The 21,631-nt window shown below is 37.1% G+C and overlaps 2 protein-coding genes across 3 annotated transcripts in view; one reads left to right on the forward strand and one right to left on the reverse strand.

Annotated features, from left to right (window-relative positions):
* The window catches only part of CEP290 (centrosomal protein 290), a 107,745-nt gene extending 105,219 nt beyond the window's left edge, over positions 1–2,526 (forward strand). The window contains exons 53-54 of the mRNA XM_066257784.1: positions 930–1,009; positions 2,032–2,526. Of these exons, the coding sequence (XP_066113881.1) occupies positions 930–1,009; positions 2,032–2,262 (311 nt within the window). The 3' untranslated portion in view covers positions 2,263–2,526. The remainder of the gene's footprint in view (positions 1–929; positions 1,010–2,031) is intronic.
* A 124-nt stretch (positions 2,527–2,650) lies between these two features.
* RLIG1 (RNA 5'-phosphate and 3'-OH ligase 1) lies at positions 2,651–21,202 on the reverse strand. Of its 2 annotated transcripts, XR_010729123.1 has the most exons (8): positions 21,061–21,202; positions 17,245–17,362; positions 15,100–15,195; positions 14,238–14,354; positions 12,067–12,264; positions 10,451–10,620; positions 5,552–8,889; positions 2,651–5,476 (listed from the first exon to the last, which is right to left on the reverse strand). XR_010729123.1 is itself a non-coding variant. In XM_066257785.1 (7 exons), the coding sequence occupies exons 1-7, from the start codon at positions 21,148–21,150 to the stop codon at positions 8,701–8,703; spliced, it is 978 nt and encodes a 325-aa protein (XP_066113882.1). In that variant the 5' UTR covers positions 21,151–21,202; the 3' UTR covers positions 2,651–8,700. The 2 variants fall into 2 exon arrangements, 1 of the variants encoding a protein (XP_066113882.1); XM_066257785.1 differs by having other exon boundaries at positions 2,651–8,889.
* Between the last annotated feature and the right edge of the window lie 429 nt (positions 21,203–21,631).

Raw genomic sequence — 21,631 nt, forward strand, 5'->3', positions numbered from 1 at the left:
CATCCCACTGATTAAGAATCAGCTCTAAAAAATCAGTAGCACTTTCTGCAAAGGTGAGTGAAGCTCTGAATAGTAGTTTTGCTCTGCCTTCCAAAGGAAGATGGTTTTTGCTGACTCTAGTCCCATAAGGATAAGGAAAATATTTCCTGTCTCCAACTTAGAGGACCATTTCAAGGGAACTTCTTATCCCATTCATAAAAATGTTTGCTGCCAATTATTTGCTTAAACTTTAGCATTACTTTTGTATTTTTTATCCTTCAATGGATGCAAAATGACATGACACATTACTGTTTAATTTAAAGAAAATACCTCTCTAGCAGTTGGTAATTCAAACAAGTACCATTTGCCTATTGGTTCTCACTGTAATATTAAGAGGTATGTTAACACTGGGGAGGACATCCATAAATTAGTCCTTGAGCTGCTTGTGGACTTACCTTTTCCACCTAAGTATTCCCCTTTGTGTTATCCATCCTGCCTAGCACGTTTTTCACATAATAATTACACAATAAATGTATAACGACCTTCATGGAATAGCCAGTACTGCTAGGTACAAAGCATTTGGCCACCTTATGGTTGCAGCCCCTTACCGAACAGTAACCTTATTCTCTTGTACTTTTAGTACTTAACAGTGTTATTTTCCTGGCTTCAGAATTTTTCTCTGGAAAATAACTTTTTTTTTCCCACGTGAAAAATTAACCTCCCTCTACACTTCTAATATCTGGCAGGTGCCTTTCTCTTTGTCTGTTACGGAATTACAATAACTGGTATAGTATCCACAGCCTACAGTGTTTCAGCTATAAAATGCTCTAATTTCCACACTCGAGTTTCATAAGTTTTCTCCTTATTCTCTAAACCAAATCCTTTATCTTGAACTAAGCGTGGGAAAAAGCCACGTCTAATTTTTATATATAAATGTATTTTTTTGGCAGATCCTGATCAACTAAAGGAAAAGGTAAAAGATCTAGAGACACAGCTTAAAACCTCACTTCTAGAAAAGCAGCATTTGAAGGTAATTAATAATTCAATATATCTAATTACAGTATTGTTTTGTGAAAACAGCTGTTGAAAACTTTTTTATGACTACCATGTTTTAAGTATGTATCGTACAGCTTCCTGGAATTACATTTTACACTTATATTTCACCTTAATATTGCAAAGTTCATTATATTCATCTGTGTCAAAATATATTTATTATATAAAAACCAAAAAATTAAAACAAAACAATTAGGATTAAAGAGTAAATTTATTTTTTAGTTGTCATAAATATAGAACTTGTTATTTTAGTGTATGTGCTGCCGAAGCGAGCACGAGAACTCGTTATTTTAATATTGTTTTTGGTCCCATTGCAACAGTGACTTTTATTTCCTTTTGAAATTGTTTTCAGAAATAGTCCTCTTGCCTTAAAAAAAGATATCTGGTATGCTTTATCTCTTTAAAAATCTGTAAACAGAACAAGAGTACATGATATGGGTGTTAACTAGTGATCACTGGCTATTCTAAATGGTCGTTAAAGCTCAAACTGTCTCTTCAGCAGATGGGTAACTCTTAGCTAGGCAGAAGCCCTGGAGTTTCCCTGATCATATATATATTTATAAGAAGTTGACCATTATATATTACAAAAAATATATTTGTAAAGAAAACATAAATGAGGCCTAAGCCAAAGAATCTTAACCAAATAATAACCTTAAAGCTGTGAATAGGCACATCTTTTTGATTGCTTCACTGAGTATTAGAGAGTATAATTTGGAGAAAGATTAGATCCCCCTCTAATTTAAAGAGGTAATAAGTTTTAGTTAAAGACTAGGACCTAATTTACAGAACAAATAATATGATTTGACAGTTAACAATTTATACTGCACAATGAAATCTTATTAACAAAATCTTAAAAAAATACTTCTACCTTTATGAGTATATTTGGCTATTCAGGTTACTTTGGCTTTCATGTTGATAATTAAACCTCTCTAGCACATACCTAAAGAGTTTCTATTATATACCTATGTATGTCTGTTAAAGGTAATATGTTTCTATTAGGAGGAAATAAAAAAGCTGAAGAAAGAACTGCAAAATTTTGATCCTTTGTTTTTTGAAGAAATTGAAGATCTAAAGTATAATTATAAAGAAGAAGTGAAAAAAAATATTCTTTTAGAAGAGAAATTAAAAAAACTTTCTGAACAATTTGGAGTTGAATTAACTAGTCCTGTTGCTGCTTCTGAACAGTCTGAAGATGAAGACGGAAGTCCTGTTGATTTCCCCACTTGTTAAGGGCCAACTATAACTGTAATTTTAAATTATTTAGTATTTATTAACCTTGTAAGTTAAAATTCCATCTGGAAATCAAGCAAGTCTCTGACCTATGTGATTTCCTTTACAATACCTTATACTTTAACCTAAATTTGAATTTTTAGTAAATAAAATTATATATATGTGTGTATATACATGTATTGAGTTGGCAAGAAAGTAATTTTGAATTGTGTGAAAACTCCTTTTCTTATACAAAAAATAAACTTTAATCAATTATATATTTTTCATTTTGTTCAATGACCTTTTGCCATCTTTCTTGCAGCTTCATGATTCCGCGCTCATAGAAATTTTGGTCCTTATCAACCAAAAACTGTACCAAGTGCGATTTAAAGTCATTATCATTTGTGAAAGTTTCACCATTCAAAGTGTTTTACAAACTTCGAAATAAATGGTAATCAGATGGTGCCAGGTGAGGGCTGTATGGGGAACGTGACATCACTTCCCAATCAAACTCTAGTAATTTCCCACGAGTTACTAAAGATGTGTGAGGCTTTGCATTATTATGGGGGAACACAATTCCTTGGCAATCTGCCAATTCTGGCCCTTTTTCTTTGCTTCATCCACTTTCATTAGCTGTTGACAGTAAACATCTGAATTGTTTGGTTTCTTGGAAGCAGGTCAAAATACACAACACCTTTGTAGTCCCACCAAATTAAGAGCATGACCCCTTTTTTTAATGTAATTCAGCTTTAGATGTGGTTTGTGCTGGTTCATCAAGCTTGGACCATGATCATTTTCAAATGATGTTACTCTAGATGACCCATTTTTCATCACCAGTGATGATTCTTTTCAAAAAAGTGTCGGTTTCATTGCGCTTGAGATGCATATTGCAAATATTGATTCATTGTGTTAAGTGAATCTCTTTCAATTCATGTGCACCCCAAATATCGAGCTTCTTTAGCAAGTCCAAGGTATTTTAAGTGATTTTCAGTTGTTGTGTGCGATACATTTAACCTCTCTGCAATCTCTCGAACAGTTATGCGACAATTCTCTTCAATTATGGCTTTGATTTGGTCATCATCAACTTCAGTAGGTCGACCAGAATATTGGTCATCTTTGAGTGAAAAATCTCCAGAATGGAATTTTTTAAACCAGTTCTGACTTGTGTGTTCTGTTATGCAATCAACACCATAAACTTCACATATCTTTTTGTGAGCCTCAGCAGCTTGCTTTCCTTTACGGAAATAAAAAAGTAAAATATGCCAAAAATGTTCATTTCTGCACTCCTTGTTAAAAGTGACCCTAAACTAACAGCTACAAACAAAATTACACACAACTTGCTTCTCAAATAACCTGTGACTGATATCAAATGTCAAAAGAAAAAAAACCATAACACTGACAGAAATGTTCTTCAAAAGAATTACGCCACTATGCCTGACAACCGAAAATACTTTCTTGCCAACCATATATATATATATACATGTATAAAAATAAGGCTGATATTACCCAAAGCAATTTATAAATTTAATGCAATTCCCATCAAAATTCCAATGACAATTTTTAAAGAAATGGAACAAAAAAATCATCAGATTTATATGGAACTATAAAAAAAACCCAAATAGCGAAAGCAATCCTAAAGAAAAAGAATGAAGCTGGGGACATTACAATACCTGACTTCAAACTATATTATAGAGCCACAACAATCAAAACGGCATGGTATTGGCAAAATAATAGACATTCAGACCAATGGAACAGAACAGAAATTCCGGAAATAAAACCATATATATATGGTCAAGTAATTTTTGATAAAGGGGCCAACAACGACACAATGGAGAAAAGAAAGCCTCTTCAACAAATGGTGGTGGGAAAACTAGAAAGCCACATGCAAAAGAATGAAACTTGACTACAGTTTGTCCCCTTGTACTAAAATTAATTCAAAATGGATCAAAGACCTAAATATAAGATCTGAAACAATAAAGTACATAGAAGAAGACATAGGTGCTAAACTCGTGGACCTTGGTTTTAAAGAGCATTTTATGAATTTGACTCCAAAGGCAAGAGAAGTGAAGGAAAAAATAAATGAATGGGACTACATCAGACTAAGAAGTTTTTGATCAGCAAGAGAAACTGACAACAAAATAAACAGCCAACTAAATGGGGAATGATATTTTCAAACAACAGCTCAGATAAGGACCTAATATCCAAAATATACAAAGAACTCATAAAACTCAACAACAAACAATCCAATAAAAAAATGGGAAGAGGACATGAACAGACACTTCTCCCAGGAAGAAATACAAATGGCCAACAGATATATGAAAAGATGCTCATCTTCATTAGTTATTAGAGAAGTGCAAATCAAAACTGCAATGAGATACCACCTCACACCTGTTAGATTAGCTATTATTAACAAGACAGGTAATAGCAAATGTTGGAGGCTGTGGAGAAAAAGGAACCCTCATTCACGGTTGGTGGGAATGTAAAGTAGTACAACCATTATGGAAGAAAGTATGGTGGTTCCTCAAAAAACTGAAAATAGAACTACCTTATGGCCCAGCAATCCCTCTACTGGGTATATACCCCCAAAACTCAGAAACATTGATACGTAAAGACACATGCAGCCCCATGTTCACTGCAGCATGTTCACAGTGGCCAAGACATGGAGACAACCAAAAAGCCCTTCAATAGAAGACTGGATAAAGAAGATGTGGCACATATACACTATGGCAGGGGTCCCCAAACTACGGCCCGCGGGCCGACGGCCTTTTACCCAGCCCCCATCGCATTTACAGGGATTCAGCTGGTTCCCTGATTCATTTCAATTGTAAGCGCTCTGGCACTTACAATAGAAATAATGCGTCCGCTGCTACACAGGAACTCTTTCCTGTATTGCACTCGGAGCTCACAGTCCTACCTAGATGATCACTTCGCGACGTTGTAGTGCGCAACGTGCGTATCTAGGCCTGACTGAAGACCGAGGCGTCAGGTCCACAGCGCAGCAGCCGCACTAGGTAAGTATATTTTTTATTTATTTTTTAATTGGATTTTAAAAATGGACCTACATTGTGGGCAGAGACCTGAACCTACATGGGAAGCAGAGACCTGGACCTACATGGGAGGCAGAGAACTGGACCAACATGAGGGGCAGAGACCTAGATCTACATGGGGGGGCAGAGACCTGGACCTATATGGGGACAGAGGGCATGGACCTACATAGGGGGCAGAGGGCATGGACCTACATGGGAGGCAGAGACCTGGATCTACATGAGGGCAGAGACCTGGACTTACATGGGGGGCAGAGGGCATGGACCTACATGGGGGGGGACGGAGGGCATGGACCTACATGAAGGGCAGAGAGCATGGGACCTATATGGAGGGGCAGAGAGCATATATATATTGGTATTTAACTATTATCAATTTGGAATCCCTAGGAAACACTGACGTCAAGAAAGAGAAAAATTGACTCAAGAGTGTAGGATATTCAAAGAACAGTGGACTTATGATTACTTTTTCATGCAGTACAAGGAAAGAGCTGTGTGTTTGATATGTCAGAATATAGTGTCTGTGTTCAAAGAGTATAATTTGCGTCAACACTATCAAACTCAAAGATAAATATGATTGTTTGGTTGGAGATGTGAGAAAAGATAAAATATTAAAATTGAAAAATTCATTGTCAACTCAGCAAAATACTTTTGTGAAGCAGAAGCAGCTATTTCATCACTGCGAGCAAGTTTTCAAGTTGCCAAGCTAATAGCGTGCGCTGGCAGACCATTCGTGGAGGGAGATTTTGTTAAAGAGTGCCTTCTTTCTGTTGCCAAAGAGATGTGTCCAGAAAAGGCAGACTTATTTAGTACAGTTAGTCTTTCAGGATCTACAATAACACGAAGGATTGAAGAAATGGGGGACAATTTGCATCAGCATTTGCAAAACTCTGCGAGAAAACTTTCTTATTTTTCCTTGGCACTCGAGAGCAATGATGTTCGTGATTCTGCACAACTTCTAATTTTTATTCGTGGGATGAATGAATTTCAAAGTCACAGAAGAGATTGCTGCACTGCAAAGCATCAAGGGAACAACTACGGGAGAGGGTATCTATGAAAAGGTTTCCCAAACTGTGAAGGATTTGGAGCTGGACTGGGCTAAACTATCCAGTGTGACAACTGATGGTGCGCCTAGTATGGTGGGGCCTAAGAAAGGAGTAATTGCTCACATTAACCTAGAGATGGACAAACTTAACCATTCTCATCCAATAGCCATACACTGCCTCATCCACCAACAAGCGTTATGTAGTAAATCACTGAAGTGAGACTCTGTTATGAAAATTGTGGTATGTTGTGTTAACTTCATTAGAACTAATGCACTAAACCACAGGCAATTTCAGGAATTTCTGTCTGAGCTAAATGTGGCCTATGAAGATGTTCTGTACTACACCGAAGTCTTTGGCTGAGTCGAGGGAGAGCTTTGAGACATTTCTATGACTTACTTCCACAGATTACAGCTTTTATGCTTTCAAAAAACAAGGAAGTACCAGAGCTCAGTGATGCAGAATGGAAATGGCACCTCGCCTTTCTGACAGAAGTAACAGAGCTACTCAACAGTTTCAATGTGCAACTTCAAGGAAAAGGGAAGCTCATCTGTGATATGCAATCACATATAAAAGCATTTGAAGTAAAATTAGGCCTCCTTATTAAACAAGTGAAGGAGGAAAATTTCTGCCATCTCCCCTTAACTCAAAATCTGTTAGCGGAAAAACCCTTGATTGCATTCCCAAAAGAAGTATGTGTGGATTCACTAGAAAAGTTGCAAAAGGAGTTCCAATTTAGATTTAAAGAGCTTCATCTCCATGAACAGGACATTCAGCTTTTCCGTAACCCATTTTCTATTGACATTGAAAATGTGGATTCAATTTACCAAATGGAACTGGCTGAACTGCAGAATTGTGACTCTCTGAAAGACGCATTCAAGTCAAACAACTTGCCTAATTTCTATGCCTCTCTCTCATCAGAGACATATCCTAATATCAGGAACCATGCTCTTAAAATGTCAACAATTTTTGGCAGCACTTATGTCTGCGAACAGACATTTTCTGGGATGAAAAATTTTAAATGTCGAACCCGATCTAGACTAACTGATGAACACTTGCATCATTTGTTGCAGCTAGCAGTGACAAATATGGAACCGGACATCGACTATCTGATTAGCCTAAAGCAAGCCCATAGTTCCCATTAAAATGTTGGTAAGTTTGTTGATTAAAATTTACTTGTTCTTTATTTTAAATATTGTATTTGTTCCTGTTTTGTTTTTTACTTTAAAATAAGATGTGTGCGGTGTGCATAGAGATTTTCATAGTTTTTTTAGTCCGGCCCTCCAATGGTCTGAGGGCCAGTGAACTGGCCCCCTGTGTAAAAAGTTTGGGGACCCCTGCACTATGGAATACTACTCAGCCATAAGAAATGATGACATCGGCTCATTTACAACAAAATGGTGGGATCTTGATAACATTATACGAAGTGAAATAAGTAAATCAGAAAAAACCAAGAACTGCATTATTCCATACGTAGGTGGGACATTAAAACGAGACTAAGAGACATTGATAAGAGTGTGGTGGTTAGGGGGGGAGGAAGAGGAAAAGGAGGAGGAGGGGCACAAAGAAAACTAGATAGAAGGTGACAGAGGACAATCTGACTTTGGGTGATGGATATGCAACATAATTGATTGACAAGATAACCTGGACATGTTTTCTTTGAACATATGTACCCTGATTTATTGATGTCACCCTAGTAAAATTAATAAAAAAATAAATAAAAAAAATAAGGCTGAGCTGTATGTCTTGTTAAATGTCTAGCAAGATAAAATTAAATCCAGCTTAACCTATTTAAGTTTGAAAGTTAACGATCCAAATTGTTGGTTTAATTGTTGTCTTTAAATTACTACCCAGTTATAGTGGACAGAATCCAATGCTTTGTTCAAGCTGGAGAGCTTACTTTTACCGTGGTACCTTAAGATATGAACAGACCAACATACGAATTTTTTTTTTTTTTAAGATACGAGCTGCAACTCAGTCTGTATATTTGTTTGCTATCTGAGTGAAATTCCGAGATACGGGTCATGATTCGGGAAGCTGCTGCTAGTTGGCACCCGGGTCCAGTATCAGCAGTTTGATATACGAGTTGACTGACTTACGAGCTCAGTTATAGAAAGAATTAAATTCGTATCAAGGTACCACTGTACTTACATTTTGAAGTCCCGAGGTTAAAATTCATTTGCTGATTCTACATAAGACTTTGAATAGGTATTTCTAACTGAGAAGTTCATTTCTACAAATGCTAGAAGACATATTGCTACATTAGACACTGAAGAATAAATAGGAACTTAAGATACTTTTCTACCTTTTAAAGGTGGCAGAATAGTCAAGATTCAAATATAACAATAAAGCTAGTTTTTAGTTACATTTCCAGTTTATACATCAAGTGTTATATCTTTGAGCCTACCAAATTTCTGATGATCTATTTTTAAAAAATGATTAAACAAACACTTAGTATCAAAAGCATAGTCATATTTTTTCAGGTTCATGTTAATAATAACTGGTTTTGAATTCATGTAAGTATCCAGAACTGGCCAGCACAAACCAAGGTGATGGCGATGGACCTGAAAAGAGGAAGGAAAGGCTGTTAACCTTAGCCTGTATTATCTTCGTTCATGCCCAAACCCTGACTCTGGGTGCCGACCATCACCATGCACCACCTAAGGCTTCGCTTGACCCTCCCCTGGTTGCTTCACATGGCTGCTTCTCCTCCTGACAGACTACAGTTACTTCTTTATTGTCTTCCTTCCCCATTAAAATGTGAGCTTCATGAAGGCAAGAGACATTGCTTAGTGGACTCTGTGTTTCTAGCACCTAGAAATGTGCCAGGAACATAATCAAGGGCTCTAAAAAAATTTAATAATCGAGTCTGTTGCTGAATACGGAAGCTAACCAATTGTGGTTGGGGAGACAGTCTAACCAAAAGGAAGATGGTGTGACTGAGGAGTAGTGTTTTTTCTGTCACTACTGAAGCATAGGTAGAGTATACACAATTTGGATGTGTGTTTGGGAGAAAGGGTGGAGGCAGTTCCAGAAGTTAAGCAGGGGGCCAGATCATGAAAAATCCTGATGTCATTAAGCAGTTTTATACAGGGAAGTAATATTCTCATTTATAAAGAACGGATAGGAACAACAATGACAGTTAACGTTTAAGAGGGTAGTATAATAACTCAAGTATGAACCTTAGCTTAAATTAACTATCGTATTTTCCCATGTATAAGACGCACCTTAATTTGGGGGCCTGAAATTTGAAAAACCAATGTATTACATAGTTATTGAACTCAAATTCAATTTTATGAATCATAAAATTCATACAACTCCTCATCACTGTCAAAACTCCCATCCATTAGCTTGTCCCTCGTCTGTGTCTGATGACGAATCACTGTCTTCATACATTGCATTCCATCTATGGCATTTCAAATGCCACAACTACTATATAAGATGCACTCAGTTTTTAGACCCAAATTTTTCGAGAAAAGATGAGTCTTATACATGGGGAATACAGTAATTGGTTGGGGGAGAAAAATATAGATTCAATAGATCAGAATCTTTAAGAACTGATAATTGGTGGATATATGAAGTAATGTTGAGAGGTGTTAAAAATTATGCCTAAGTTTTGGCTTCAGTGAATTGTTGGAGTAGGGACTGATATAAGTAGGTCCCATTTTGAACATGACAGATTTCAAGAACCTGTGAGAAATCAAACAAGTCCAGGAGACAGAAAGAAAAGGCACAAATAAAAAATAATTCATTCTGTATACAGTAACTGACCTCTGGCACTCTTTTAAGTCAATAAAATCTATAACCAAGTAAGTCTGGGCAATGCTCAGTTAAACAGAATGTAAATGCTGAATTAAACAGGATTCAATACTGTAATTATAGAATGTCTCAGAGCACTAATATGCAACACAAATTTCCAAGAAGGGAACATGGAGTATGCAGGGTTTCCCAGACATGGGAAGCACTACTTTATCATACAAAAATGGTGGCATGTGAGATGAACAAATTAAATTTCTTTACTGCATCATCAGAATTACTACAATTTGTAGAGTATTTTAGGACCACTTCTACGTTGTGTGAGGAACATAAGAGGATATAATCCTACAAGCTATTTTCTGCCATTACCTTGATTAAACAGCCATCATTGCAATGCCATACTATTCCTTCAATTTTCCCCTCTCTGCAACCTTCAAACCAGGACAACAGATCACTATGCTTCAAGGTAGGTAGATTTCTTATTTGAAATGCTCCATGTGGTATAAGAAGATGTAATGGATACTTCTTGCTTCCTAATCCTAAATGGTAAAATCGTGCCATTAGCCATGAAAAAATTTAAAAAATAATAAAATTAACCTCCCCAAATCAAAAGGTTTTTGTTTTTTTTTCAGGTGTACCAGGTTTTAATTAGCTGTGACAAATCATTTTGTGCAATAGTATTAGAAACCTCACCCATTAATTCATGGATTGAAAGATATCCTGTGGTTGATAAAGGTGAGAAATATGGCTGACAAAGGGCTTAGCTACCTTTGTCAGTAAAGACAAAATAAAGGATCCTATTAAAATTTGTGAACATTCAATTATAGAATTGCGAAGCTGGAGCCTTTTCTGTCTCTCTTAGAATTTTCAGACCACACATGCAATTAGAGATTATCCTGTCTCATTCAAACAATATCACATTATTCCCCACATAAATTATTTCTTTTAGTGCCCAAATCAAAAGTTTTAAAAAATATTTAAGAATTTACCAAAAAGATTAGTTGGTTTCCTTGCAGAGAGAGAGCAGTACTACAAGTACTCTCAAACACCATATCCCATTAAATCTAAATTCTACCCTCATGTACTCTGTACCAGGGGTCCACAAACTATGACCTGTGGGGGAAATACAGCCAGATACCTGCTTTTGTAAACAGTTTCAATGGAACACAGCCACATCTATTCATTTAAGTACCACCAGTGGTCCGTTTCAGACGTATGGCTTATGAAACCTAAATATTTACTATCTGGCGTTTCACAAAAAAAGTCCACCAACCCCTGCTCTATAACCATTCGGCATATTCAACTATTATTCAATGTTTGTCAAACAGCCACGCCATCTCTCTGATAACTTGCATAATTACTATCTTCGCTTCTTTCCACCTGCCAATCAATCTGCTTCTGGTCTTTATGTAGGATTTTGCCATTCAAACTATAATGTCCTTGGGTCTGTCTCATCCATCCCCCTGTCAACAATGTACTCCATAGTGCCCTTGGGATTTGTACTCAATTCATCATAGCAAGATATGCTACTCACTGCCAATTCGCTATTCAGTTTACACTTAGTTATTAATTAATGCTACACTGATTACCTAGCTGTGAAACCATATCATGATTTTCATTCAGCTCAATTCACCTAAGTTTTAAAAAGCAATAAAAAGTTACACTTGAGTAATTACCTTCCATATATAGTTTTATAGGAAAGAATGAGAGGCTAAAATCAAAATTTGGGACTACTAAAATGATTAGGTAAACTTCTCCAGGGACAGAAAATTAATAGAAATGACTATAATCCTAGACTACTTAACTCAAATTAGTCATTTCTGTGCGTGTGCATATATGTTCACTTGATAGGAAGTTCTATTTTGTGAGTTCATTTTGCTTCTGGTCTTTATGTAGGATTTTGATGTGGGGGAAATACAACTTTCCTAGGAAGTTCTCTTGATAAATGAATTACTGTAACTGAACAGAAAAAGGGTTCTACTCACCATATGGGTTTCCATTAATATTTGTTCCTATGAGCTCCAGTGTCTGTTCTAAGAGATCTGCTAGTGGCACTGCACTAATTTCCAAAAGACCGGGATCGTCAGCATGATGCTTCAGCACTAGGGCGATTTCAAATTCATAATTAACTACAGAGGAATGCCAGCAATACTGTTTGTTGTTTTTCTCCACTGGTACCCAACCTATCATTTAAAGAAAAAAAAAATTTATTGCATTGCAACTTGAAGTAATTTTTATTGTTGTAAATTTTCCATATTTCCTGGATGTTCTATCACACACAAATATCACTTTTAGTCAGTTGAAATAAGTTTTACCACTTTTTAAATCATGATCATTTTAAAAATTTTAAGGTTTCATTTTTCTTTTGAGCAGTTAACTTGATTACTCAATAAAGAGAATTTTTACTAGAAGATTTACCTTTTCAAGAAGAACTGAACACCATTCTAAGACACAATTAAAATCTCTTAAAACTTTTTCTTTGCCTTCTCTCCAGTTTCAGGGACAACAGAAATATGCAGTAATGGTTCCATAATTTATTCTGTTCCCATATTTACTGAAAAATGTACTGACTCCATATTTATTGAATGTTATTGCTATTTCCATCTTAACCTCAGTTGCCAGAACAAACTTCCTCATTGTGGAGAACTCCTTACAAAAAAAAGACAAACTATGACATAAATGTGTTGTGACCATCATATCTTTAGCTTTCATTACCCAGATTACTCTAATCATCTCTTTGTTGGTATTCTAGTCTCCATTGAACCCCCACACACACACATTTCTGTCATAGTTCCATTAAAAAATTTAAATTTAGTTCTGTATCCCTGCTTAATAATCATCTTTAGAACAGTAGATAAGATTGGAAGCAGCCCAGGGTCCATCAGTAGATGAGTGGATAAAAAGGCTGTGGTACATTTACACGATGCAGTACTATTTGGCAGTAAAAAATAGAAGTTTACACTTTCCAACAGCATGGATGTACCTGGAGATTATTTCACTGAGTGAAATAAGGTAGTCAGAGAAAGACAAGTACCATATGATTTCACTCATATGTGAAATTTAATGAACAAAATGAACTCACAAAATAGAAACAGACCAACAGAGAACAAACTGGCAGCTGTGGAAGGGGCAAGGGTTGCAGGGAGGGCTGGATGAAAAATGTGAAAGGATTAAGAAAAAAAATCATCTTTAGGATAGACTTCAAATTCCTTTAGACGGAATACAAACCCTTTAAGATCTGAGCCCATTCCATATCTCCAGCCTCAATTATTATAATCTCCAATGTCATTTGGCCAAACACTCCTCCCAGAAAAAAAGTGTTAAATAAACTTTCCACGAGACTCCATGAGCTCTTCCTGGGAGTTGCTGAAGCTGACCTCACTCTTCCTTAAAGCTACTTCCTGGTTCTTAAGCCTCAGCACAGATGTCACTCCCCTTGGAAGCCTCTTCTAACCACCACAGGCTGAACTACAAACTCTTCCTTTTCTCTGACCATACCCTGTCCTTTTTCCTCTTCATTCTCAAATCATACTATTAATGATGGAGTTCTCCTCCTGCAAGATCTCTGAAGATAAGAGTTCCAATCTTCATTTTGCATTACCAGAACCTAACAGTACTTTGCACTTTATAGGTACTCAAGATATGCCTGTTAACCTGAACCTTAATCTGGGGTATCTTTCTCCTCAGCACACTTTTACAAGAACTTTCCCTTCTCCAGTAAAATTACTCGTGATATACTTATTTTTACTTTCCTTAACTGAAAGAGTCTTCTAGGATCTTTGCAAAGCATGCATACATATTGTTATCTTCAACCTAAAAGATAAAGGAGTCTTAATGTTTCAGAAAAGATCAATTATATCGTCTATCCCGACAACTTCAAGGCTAGTTCCACTCAACACCTGACTAATTTTCACAGAATATAGGTAGTAAACTGTCTTTCCTCATAAGAGTCTAAACCTGAGAGGACATTCTTGATATGAAACATCTTTGGGTATAAACTGTTACTCAATATAAATTAGACTCAGATTTTGTGCTACGCAGATCAATACTATGAGAAAACAGATTAACATTAAATCCTGTAATCTTTGATCAAATGGATCTTTGTTCTTTATATTAGTAAACACAAAACTGTATTTTAGAAGACATTTCAGGATACCAGGAATGTGTCCATTTTCATCAGGCACCGGATTTCCATTTAACTGTTCAATTTCCTTCGCTGGTATCCAACACTCTGGAACAGGTTTGAAGTCCTCCTCAACATTCCAAAAGAATCCTAAAAAAAGCAGATAATCTTATATGTGGCAATATTTTTAAAAAAATACAAAATACTGAACTAATTCAAAGTGGGAATAGCTAATAAACCCCATAATAACAGGCATCATAATTATTCACCAGTCATATCATAATGTGACTATACTTCTCAGGGTTAGCACCAACACTTAGGTTAGTACCAACACTTTAAATTTTCAATTTTGAACACACCACCACTTGCAAACATGGAACACCAGTATAACTAAAGTAGCCAATGTTCCAGTATGTGTAGATGTATGACGAATTTCTAATGCACTATGAATACAAATACATATATAGTATATATGAACGAGTATATATACAATGAGTGCATACCTAGCTATATAATATTTACAGGCATTTTAATTTAATAAATAAAAATATTGATATTCCTTTGAGGTTTGTTCCTTGTTTGTAAAATTACATGGCTGTCTCTTAGGCAGACAAAACTAAAATATGTTGTTCATTATAATATATAGTAACTTGAATGTTTTAATAAAATTGACTTGTATAATGAAGAGTCCCAGAAATGTTAGGAAAATATTTTAGAATATTTTTCAAGAAAATTGTTTTACATATTAAGATATTCTATTTTAATTTTCTTCTTTTTCCAAAATGCTTAAATCATACAAAAGAATTTAATGTATAGAAATACCACAGCAAGAAATGTCACAAAATTCAGCTATTTAAATCATGAAAGGCTGAAGAAGAAAAATAAAAGACCTAACCTTTTGAGTTTTGTTGTGAATGCTGAAAATTTTTAAATCTTTTCTCAGCAAGTTTGTTAGGTTTTCTGTCCAGCCGAGCCCACAGATAAGGCTGACCTAAAAAATAGTAACAATAAAAGGAAAAAAATATTAAGAGGCAAACATTAAAACTTACCTCAAAAAACATTCAGAATAAAAATTTTCAATAAACAGTAGGGTCAATCATCTCCAAGAGAAGCAACCCCAGAAGACAAAGTGAAATCAGCAGTCTAACAGACACATCCTACCTAGCGGTGCCTGATGTGAGACTTACGTTTCACTAAAGTGATGAAGAGATAAAAAGGAATAAGTGACCCTTTCATATGGCCATATTTTTTTGTAACTAGCATCTGTGAGAAACTGAAGCTTCCTCTATACTAAATGGAAATATAACCAGATGTTGTATTCACATGTTCCCTGAAGCATTTTAACTACAAGAGTTAAACTCAGAAAGCTCTGGAATAAGGCTAAGCTGTTCTGCATGGCCTGGACCCCTGCTCAAGGCATAAAACACTAATTAATAGTGACAATTTGTAATCACGGGCATGAGAAGTTTCAGGGCAGTTATTCATTAACAGTGAAGACTACTGAGTTGCACCTGTTCTCAGTGAGACTGCTGGCGGCTCTGCTGTTGAGACTGTTTACACAGTAGGAAAATACCTTTATAATGGCAAAATAGAGAAATCCCCAGCTGAGACTCTATTGTGAATTCCCTGTTTCAAAGATGTTCCATGCACACATTGGAGATTCCTGGTATGAGAAAATGTGTTCCTGCTAGGGCCTAGATGGGGCGCGGCGGCCAACAGGAGCTTTCGCCTGGCCTCTCCTGACCCTTTGCTGTGAGACAGTTTATGGCTGTGATGTACAGCCGTACTTTTAATACCCTTGCTATATTATGTGTCCTTTACTGGTAATAAACTGTGGATTTGTACATTTTCTTTAGCAATCCAACCTTATTCAACTGCTACCATTATACATAATCACACATAATGATGATGTACTTCAAAATTTCTCAATATAAAGACTGAAAAACCTGATTAAAATTATATTGTCATTTCTGGTTGAATGGGACTTTTGTTTTTTACTAGTAAACAAAAAATTCATTTCACTTATATCCATTAAGACTGTTACTTTCAAAAACCAAAAAAACAAGTATTAGTGAGGATATGGAGAAACTGGAAACTTGTGCACTGTTGGCAGAAATATAAATGGTGCAACTTCTATTCAAAATAGTATTCAAACAGTTGCTCAAAAAATTAAAAATAGAATTATCATATGATTCAACAGTTCCACTTTTGGATATATACCAAGCAGGGTCTGGAAGAGATCATTTTTATACCATGTTCATAGCAGCATTGTTCACAACAGCCTAAAGGTGGAAGCCACCCGGAGCCAATCACAACCATGAACATGAGCGGTAGGAAATGAATGGACTGTAATACATGAAAATGTTTTATATTTTTAACGTTATTAATTTTTTTTATTAAAGATTTGTCTGTGAGCCAGATGCAGCCATCAAAAGAGCCACATCTGGCTCACGAGCCATAGGTTCCCAACCCCTGTGCTAAGTGAAATAAGCCAGTCACGAAAAGGCAAATACTGTATGATTCCAGTATTTGTTCTGGAGGTACTCAAAGTAGTCAAAATCATACAAAGCAGAATTAGGGTGGTGCGGGGGTAGAGCGGAGGGTAAACACACAATGTGGCGTACAGAGATGTGCTGGAGAACTGGGTACCTGAAACCTGTATAATTATGTTATCCAGTATCACCTCAATAAATTCAAATAAAAAAAGAGATTATTTCACTTTTCAGTGTATTTTTTCCCCTAACAGTGGACAATTTCTATTTCAGTTTCTACATTTTAAAAAATACATTAAAATAAAATAAATCAGAGAACTGTCAATAGTAATGAAAACAATGGGAGCAGCTTTAGGGTGAGATAAACCTTAGTTCTATTAACCAGTTTATCCTATTGTCTTGGACAAATTATTTAAGTTCTGAGCCTGTTTCTGTATCTGTGAAACGGAGAGTTTATTGTACAAATTAGAGATAACATGTATAAAGTAATTATATTATATGGCCCTTAATGGGTATTAAGTAATAAAATATTTGTAGTTTTGTTTTACCTTTGTAGGTAGTAACATAACAACATGTTCCATCCACTTTTTCTGTTGGAATTGCACTGTATATATCTGCATCTAATGCCTTGTGACTTATAGTTTCAGTTGCCAAAACTTTATATGGCTTAAAAAAGAGAGAGAGAGAAAACTGGTTTAACATAGACAGCACCTATGCCCCTGCACACTCTCACCTGGAATGTTCTTAATTTCACTAGTTCTAAAGGGCAATCTTCTGTTTATCCTTCAAGACAATTTAAAAATATATTGTCCATGAAGTTCTCAGGAATCATTCTCTTTTCTGTGCAATCACAGCAATACTGTTTTCCCACACAGATTATTAATTGTTCACGTTTCTTTATCCACCACAATGAGCTTGACACCAGAACCATGTCCTATCTAGTGCTACTTCATAGGTGTTCTCTATGTTCAATCACTTACTTGGCAATTATTTGCTAAATGTCTCCTGAGGGCTAAGCATTGTTCTTGGCCTGAGAAATATAGAGGTGACCCAAAAAGTACCTGTCTTTGGTAGAACCTGCATTTTAACAAGTGAGACAACAATAATAAAGTATATAATACAATGTTAGGTCTGATTAGGCCTAAGGAGAAAAACAAGTAGGAGCCCTTTCAGCTTTAGTAAGAGTAAACTGCATATTTAATTTATTTTCCTACAGTCAGAAAGACTGTAGAAAAAAAGAGCATCAAGAATGGAGAAAAAGACCGTTTCTAGGGTTCCTACTAACTTTTCATATGTAATTTATTTTCATTTCTGAGAAAGGCTTATGCCACTGTTTCAGAGTCTAAATTATCTGATGTAACATTCATCTTACATAATGTGATAAAACACTGCACCATATAAACATTATATTTGCTTACATAGGCTTAAGACTAATAAGTGAAAGTACTGTTTCAAAATTGAGTAGACTTAGAAAATGAGACTCATTTTGGTACTGATTCAATACTTTTAAGATAAAACTGAATTGATTTACTCACTCACTATCAGAATGTATCAATTTAACCTGTGGTGGTAGAACCACAGTCTGGCTCATTACAGTGGAGGCATGGAGTGAGAGAACAAGAGATTGTTTAAATTTATCAAAGATCCTAGAGAGATCGCTCTGCTGTGGAGCTCTTGATGAATATAAATATCCCTTCCAGCCTGGCCAGGCAGTGGCGCAGTGGATAGAGCGTTGGACTGGGATGCCGAGGACCCAGGTTCGAGACCCCGAGGTCACCAGCTTGAGCGTGGGCTCATCTGGCTTGAGCAAAATAAAAAATGCTCACCAGCTTAGACCCAAGGTTGCTTGGCTCAAGCAAGGGGTTACTCGGTCTGCTGAAGGCCCACGGTCAAGGCACATATGGAAAGCAATCAATGAACAACAAAGGTGTCGCAACGAAAAACTGATGATTGATGCTTCTCATCTCTCTCCGTTCCTGTCTGTCTGTCCCTATCTATCCCTCTCTCTGACTCTCTCTCTCTGTCCCTGTAAATAAAATAAATAAATAAAATATCCCTTCCATTAATTATCTACTACTCTGAGCTACAGACATGTCCAAAGGACAATGTAAGATACAACGCAGTACCCAAAGTTTTCCTTCTCTACTGACATTAAAGACCTTAAGCTCTGACTAGAAACACAAAACATGTGTGTATAAAAACAGTCGAGTGGTCCTCTATAATTCCAGGGTAGGAAAAAACACTAGGATAATTAAGATTTCGCAGAGAAGGTCTGATTCAAAAAATTAAAAATCCTAGAGCTGATCTAAGTAGTGTACATAGCCTTAGCAAAAATATAGACACAGGATTGCGCCTGATATGCTCACAGGATAAAATAGACTTTGCTAGACCATATACTTCACTTGGGAGGTTGGAGAATAAACTGGGACTGATGAACAGGAAGCCTTGAATTCTAGTTAAGGATTTGTATGCTATGTTATAAAACAGCAATTTTCAGTTCATGGCACACATAAACTAATTACTAAAATTCTGTGATACACCAAAAAATATACTTTTGGCTGATCTGTATAATTCTGATTGATTTACAATAATAATGATAATAATAATATCAAGTGCCTGTGCTTGTATATAAATAAGGATTTCTGGTACCAAGAATTAACCTATCACACACAACCTTATTATGCAACATGGCCAATAAGATGCAACTCTATTATTTGACCTACATATTTATGGTTCGAGACAGGGCAATCACACCGGATGGCTCTTGTTGTGTTGGCTATTGTAATACTACAAGCAACTCTTAATTGCAGCGGGACAACAGAAGGAGTTGATTTTTCCCAGTGGAGGAACCTTTTACAAACCACTCTTCACCCAACAAAAGTTGAGAAACACAGCTAGAGTGAACCATTCAGGATGACAATGTTTCATATGGACTAGGTTTGTTAGGACTTAAATACTAAAAGTTTGACAACCACTGCTAAAACAGGCATTCAGTAGTGACTGTGGAGCTTTAACTAGGAAAAAGTATAATGATGAACATTCTGGCGGGAAAAATGAACGTTTAGGTAGTGCAGCAAGCAGGTGTAAAAATATTAAAAACTGTAACAACAATGACAGTAGAAAGGAGAACAGAAAGAGATGCTGTAAGTAGAAAGCATCAAGGTGAATGTAAAACTGGCACGAAATGACTCGAGTTCATTCTTTGAACAACTACTTATCCAGGGCCCACCATGTGTCATGTCTTAGAAACTGCCACCAGAGATAACATGGTGGTCTGGGCCTTAAAAGTCTTTTCAGCTGGAAGGCAAGGCCAGGGCAAAGTAGATGTCAAATAAACACGCTCGTTTTGTGTCATGAGTTGGAAGCACACAACTGATTGGGGACCCTGCTCTCTAGGGCTTTGCTATATATTAAAGAATTATCCTTATACAGGTTACTATCCTTATTCACCAGTATTAGGGGCCTTCTTGGTGCAAAGCTCTAGACTGAGAGAACAGAAGACCGTGAGATGAGAACACCAAAACGAGAATTACTGATTTAAGAGGCCTGATCTTTAGTGACCAAATGAGGCTAGTTAGAACAGATAAAGCAAGTCTTCTAAAAACTCCACCTTGTCACCATCCTCTTGAAAGGAAGTAAGGCTGGATTACAATAACTATGTAAATATACTGCTCACAAAAATTAGGGGCTATTTCAAGATGAATGTGAACTGATAAAAAAAAAGCATTTTTTAAATTAAACAAGAACATCACAAAAGCAAATGACAAGCCAAAGAAAGTTTGATTATGCAAATGTGATGCAAAACCAACTTTTATTTCACTGGTGAAAATGCACTATTCCAGCGGTTCTCAACCTGTGGGTCGCGACCCCGGCGGGGTCGAACGACCAAAACACAGGGGTCACCTAAAGCCATCGGAAAATACCTATTTATTATACAATACGGCGACCCCTGTGTTTTGGTCATTCGACCCCCGCCGGGGTCGCGACCCACAGGTTGAGAACCGCTGCACTATACAAAAGGCTGAAAGCACTGGAGTAGCTGCACGGTCCCTGATCCCCTAATTTTTGTGAGCAGTGTACTTAAGGGGTCTTCCCCCAAAGTGGTAACCTGCGAACAGAGTGTTATTTAAGACACGGGCTTCCAATCTCACGCGAGGGCAACTTGAATCGTCTGACCAGCAACCTCTCTTGCATCTGAGAAGGTACAAGTACAAGGGCCTTGAGCTCTGACGAGACCCCTCCCCTCAACCCCCCTCCCCCCAAGGGAAACCTGCGAAAAGCTCCCATCCTACAGGGCGGCTTCAACGTGCTAGGGCGCACCCGCCGGGTTGAAACGCAGGCAATACAGGGCCGCCCCCTGCTACCTGATGCTCCCTTTTGGTGGAGGGCTCCTGTTTCACCTCCGTCACAAACACACACGGCATTTTCTGCTGCACCGACCCCACGCGCCTCATGGTGGGACTGGCAAACAGGGAGAGTGAATAGCGCGCCTCAGAATCGCGCCAGTCGGGCAGGGAAGGAAGCGAGTCGTCGCACTCTAGCTACGCACACTTCACGCCCAATCACGGCGGCAGCTCCTGAGAGCGTGGGGTGGGGACGCCCGCCTGAAAGCGGCCTCCCGGGTGCGGTGCCTTCTGGGAATTGTAGTCCTGAGCGGAGGCAACTCCACGTGTGTTCCCGCGAGCTTATCTTTGGGTTCTACTGACCTTAGGAAAAACAACAGATCCGTTTCTGGGGTGTGTGTACTCAACTACGCTCAGTAACCGATAATACTTATGAAAATTAAATAATATCAAGTCATAGGTAACGAATCATTTCAACGATGATTTAACACTGTTCTGATGGAATCTATTTGCCTGTTTTGTGTAAGTCCCTGGGGGAAGCAGTGTAGAAGTTTAGAAATATCCAAAGACGTCCCAAGGCTGATTGAAAACT

The sequence above is a fragment of the Saccopteryx bilineata genome, chromosome 2 (genome assembly GCF_036850765.1).
Source record: "Saccopteryx bilineata isolate mSacBil1 chromosome 2, mSacBil1_pri_phased_curated, whole genome shotgun sequence".
In the NCBI taxonomy this organism is placed as follows: domain Eukaryota; kingdom Metazoa; phylum Chordata; class Mammalia; order Chiroptera; family Emballonuridae; genus Saccopteryx; species Saccopteryx bilineata.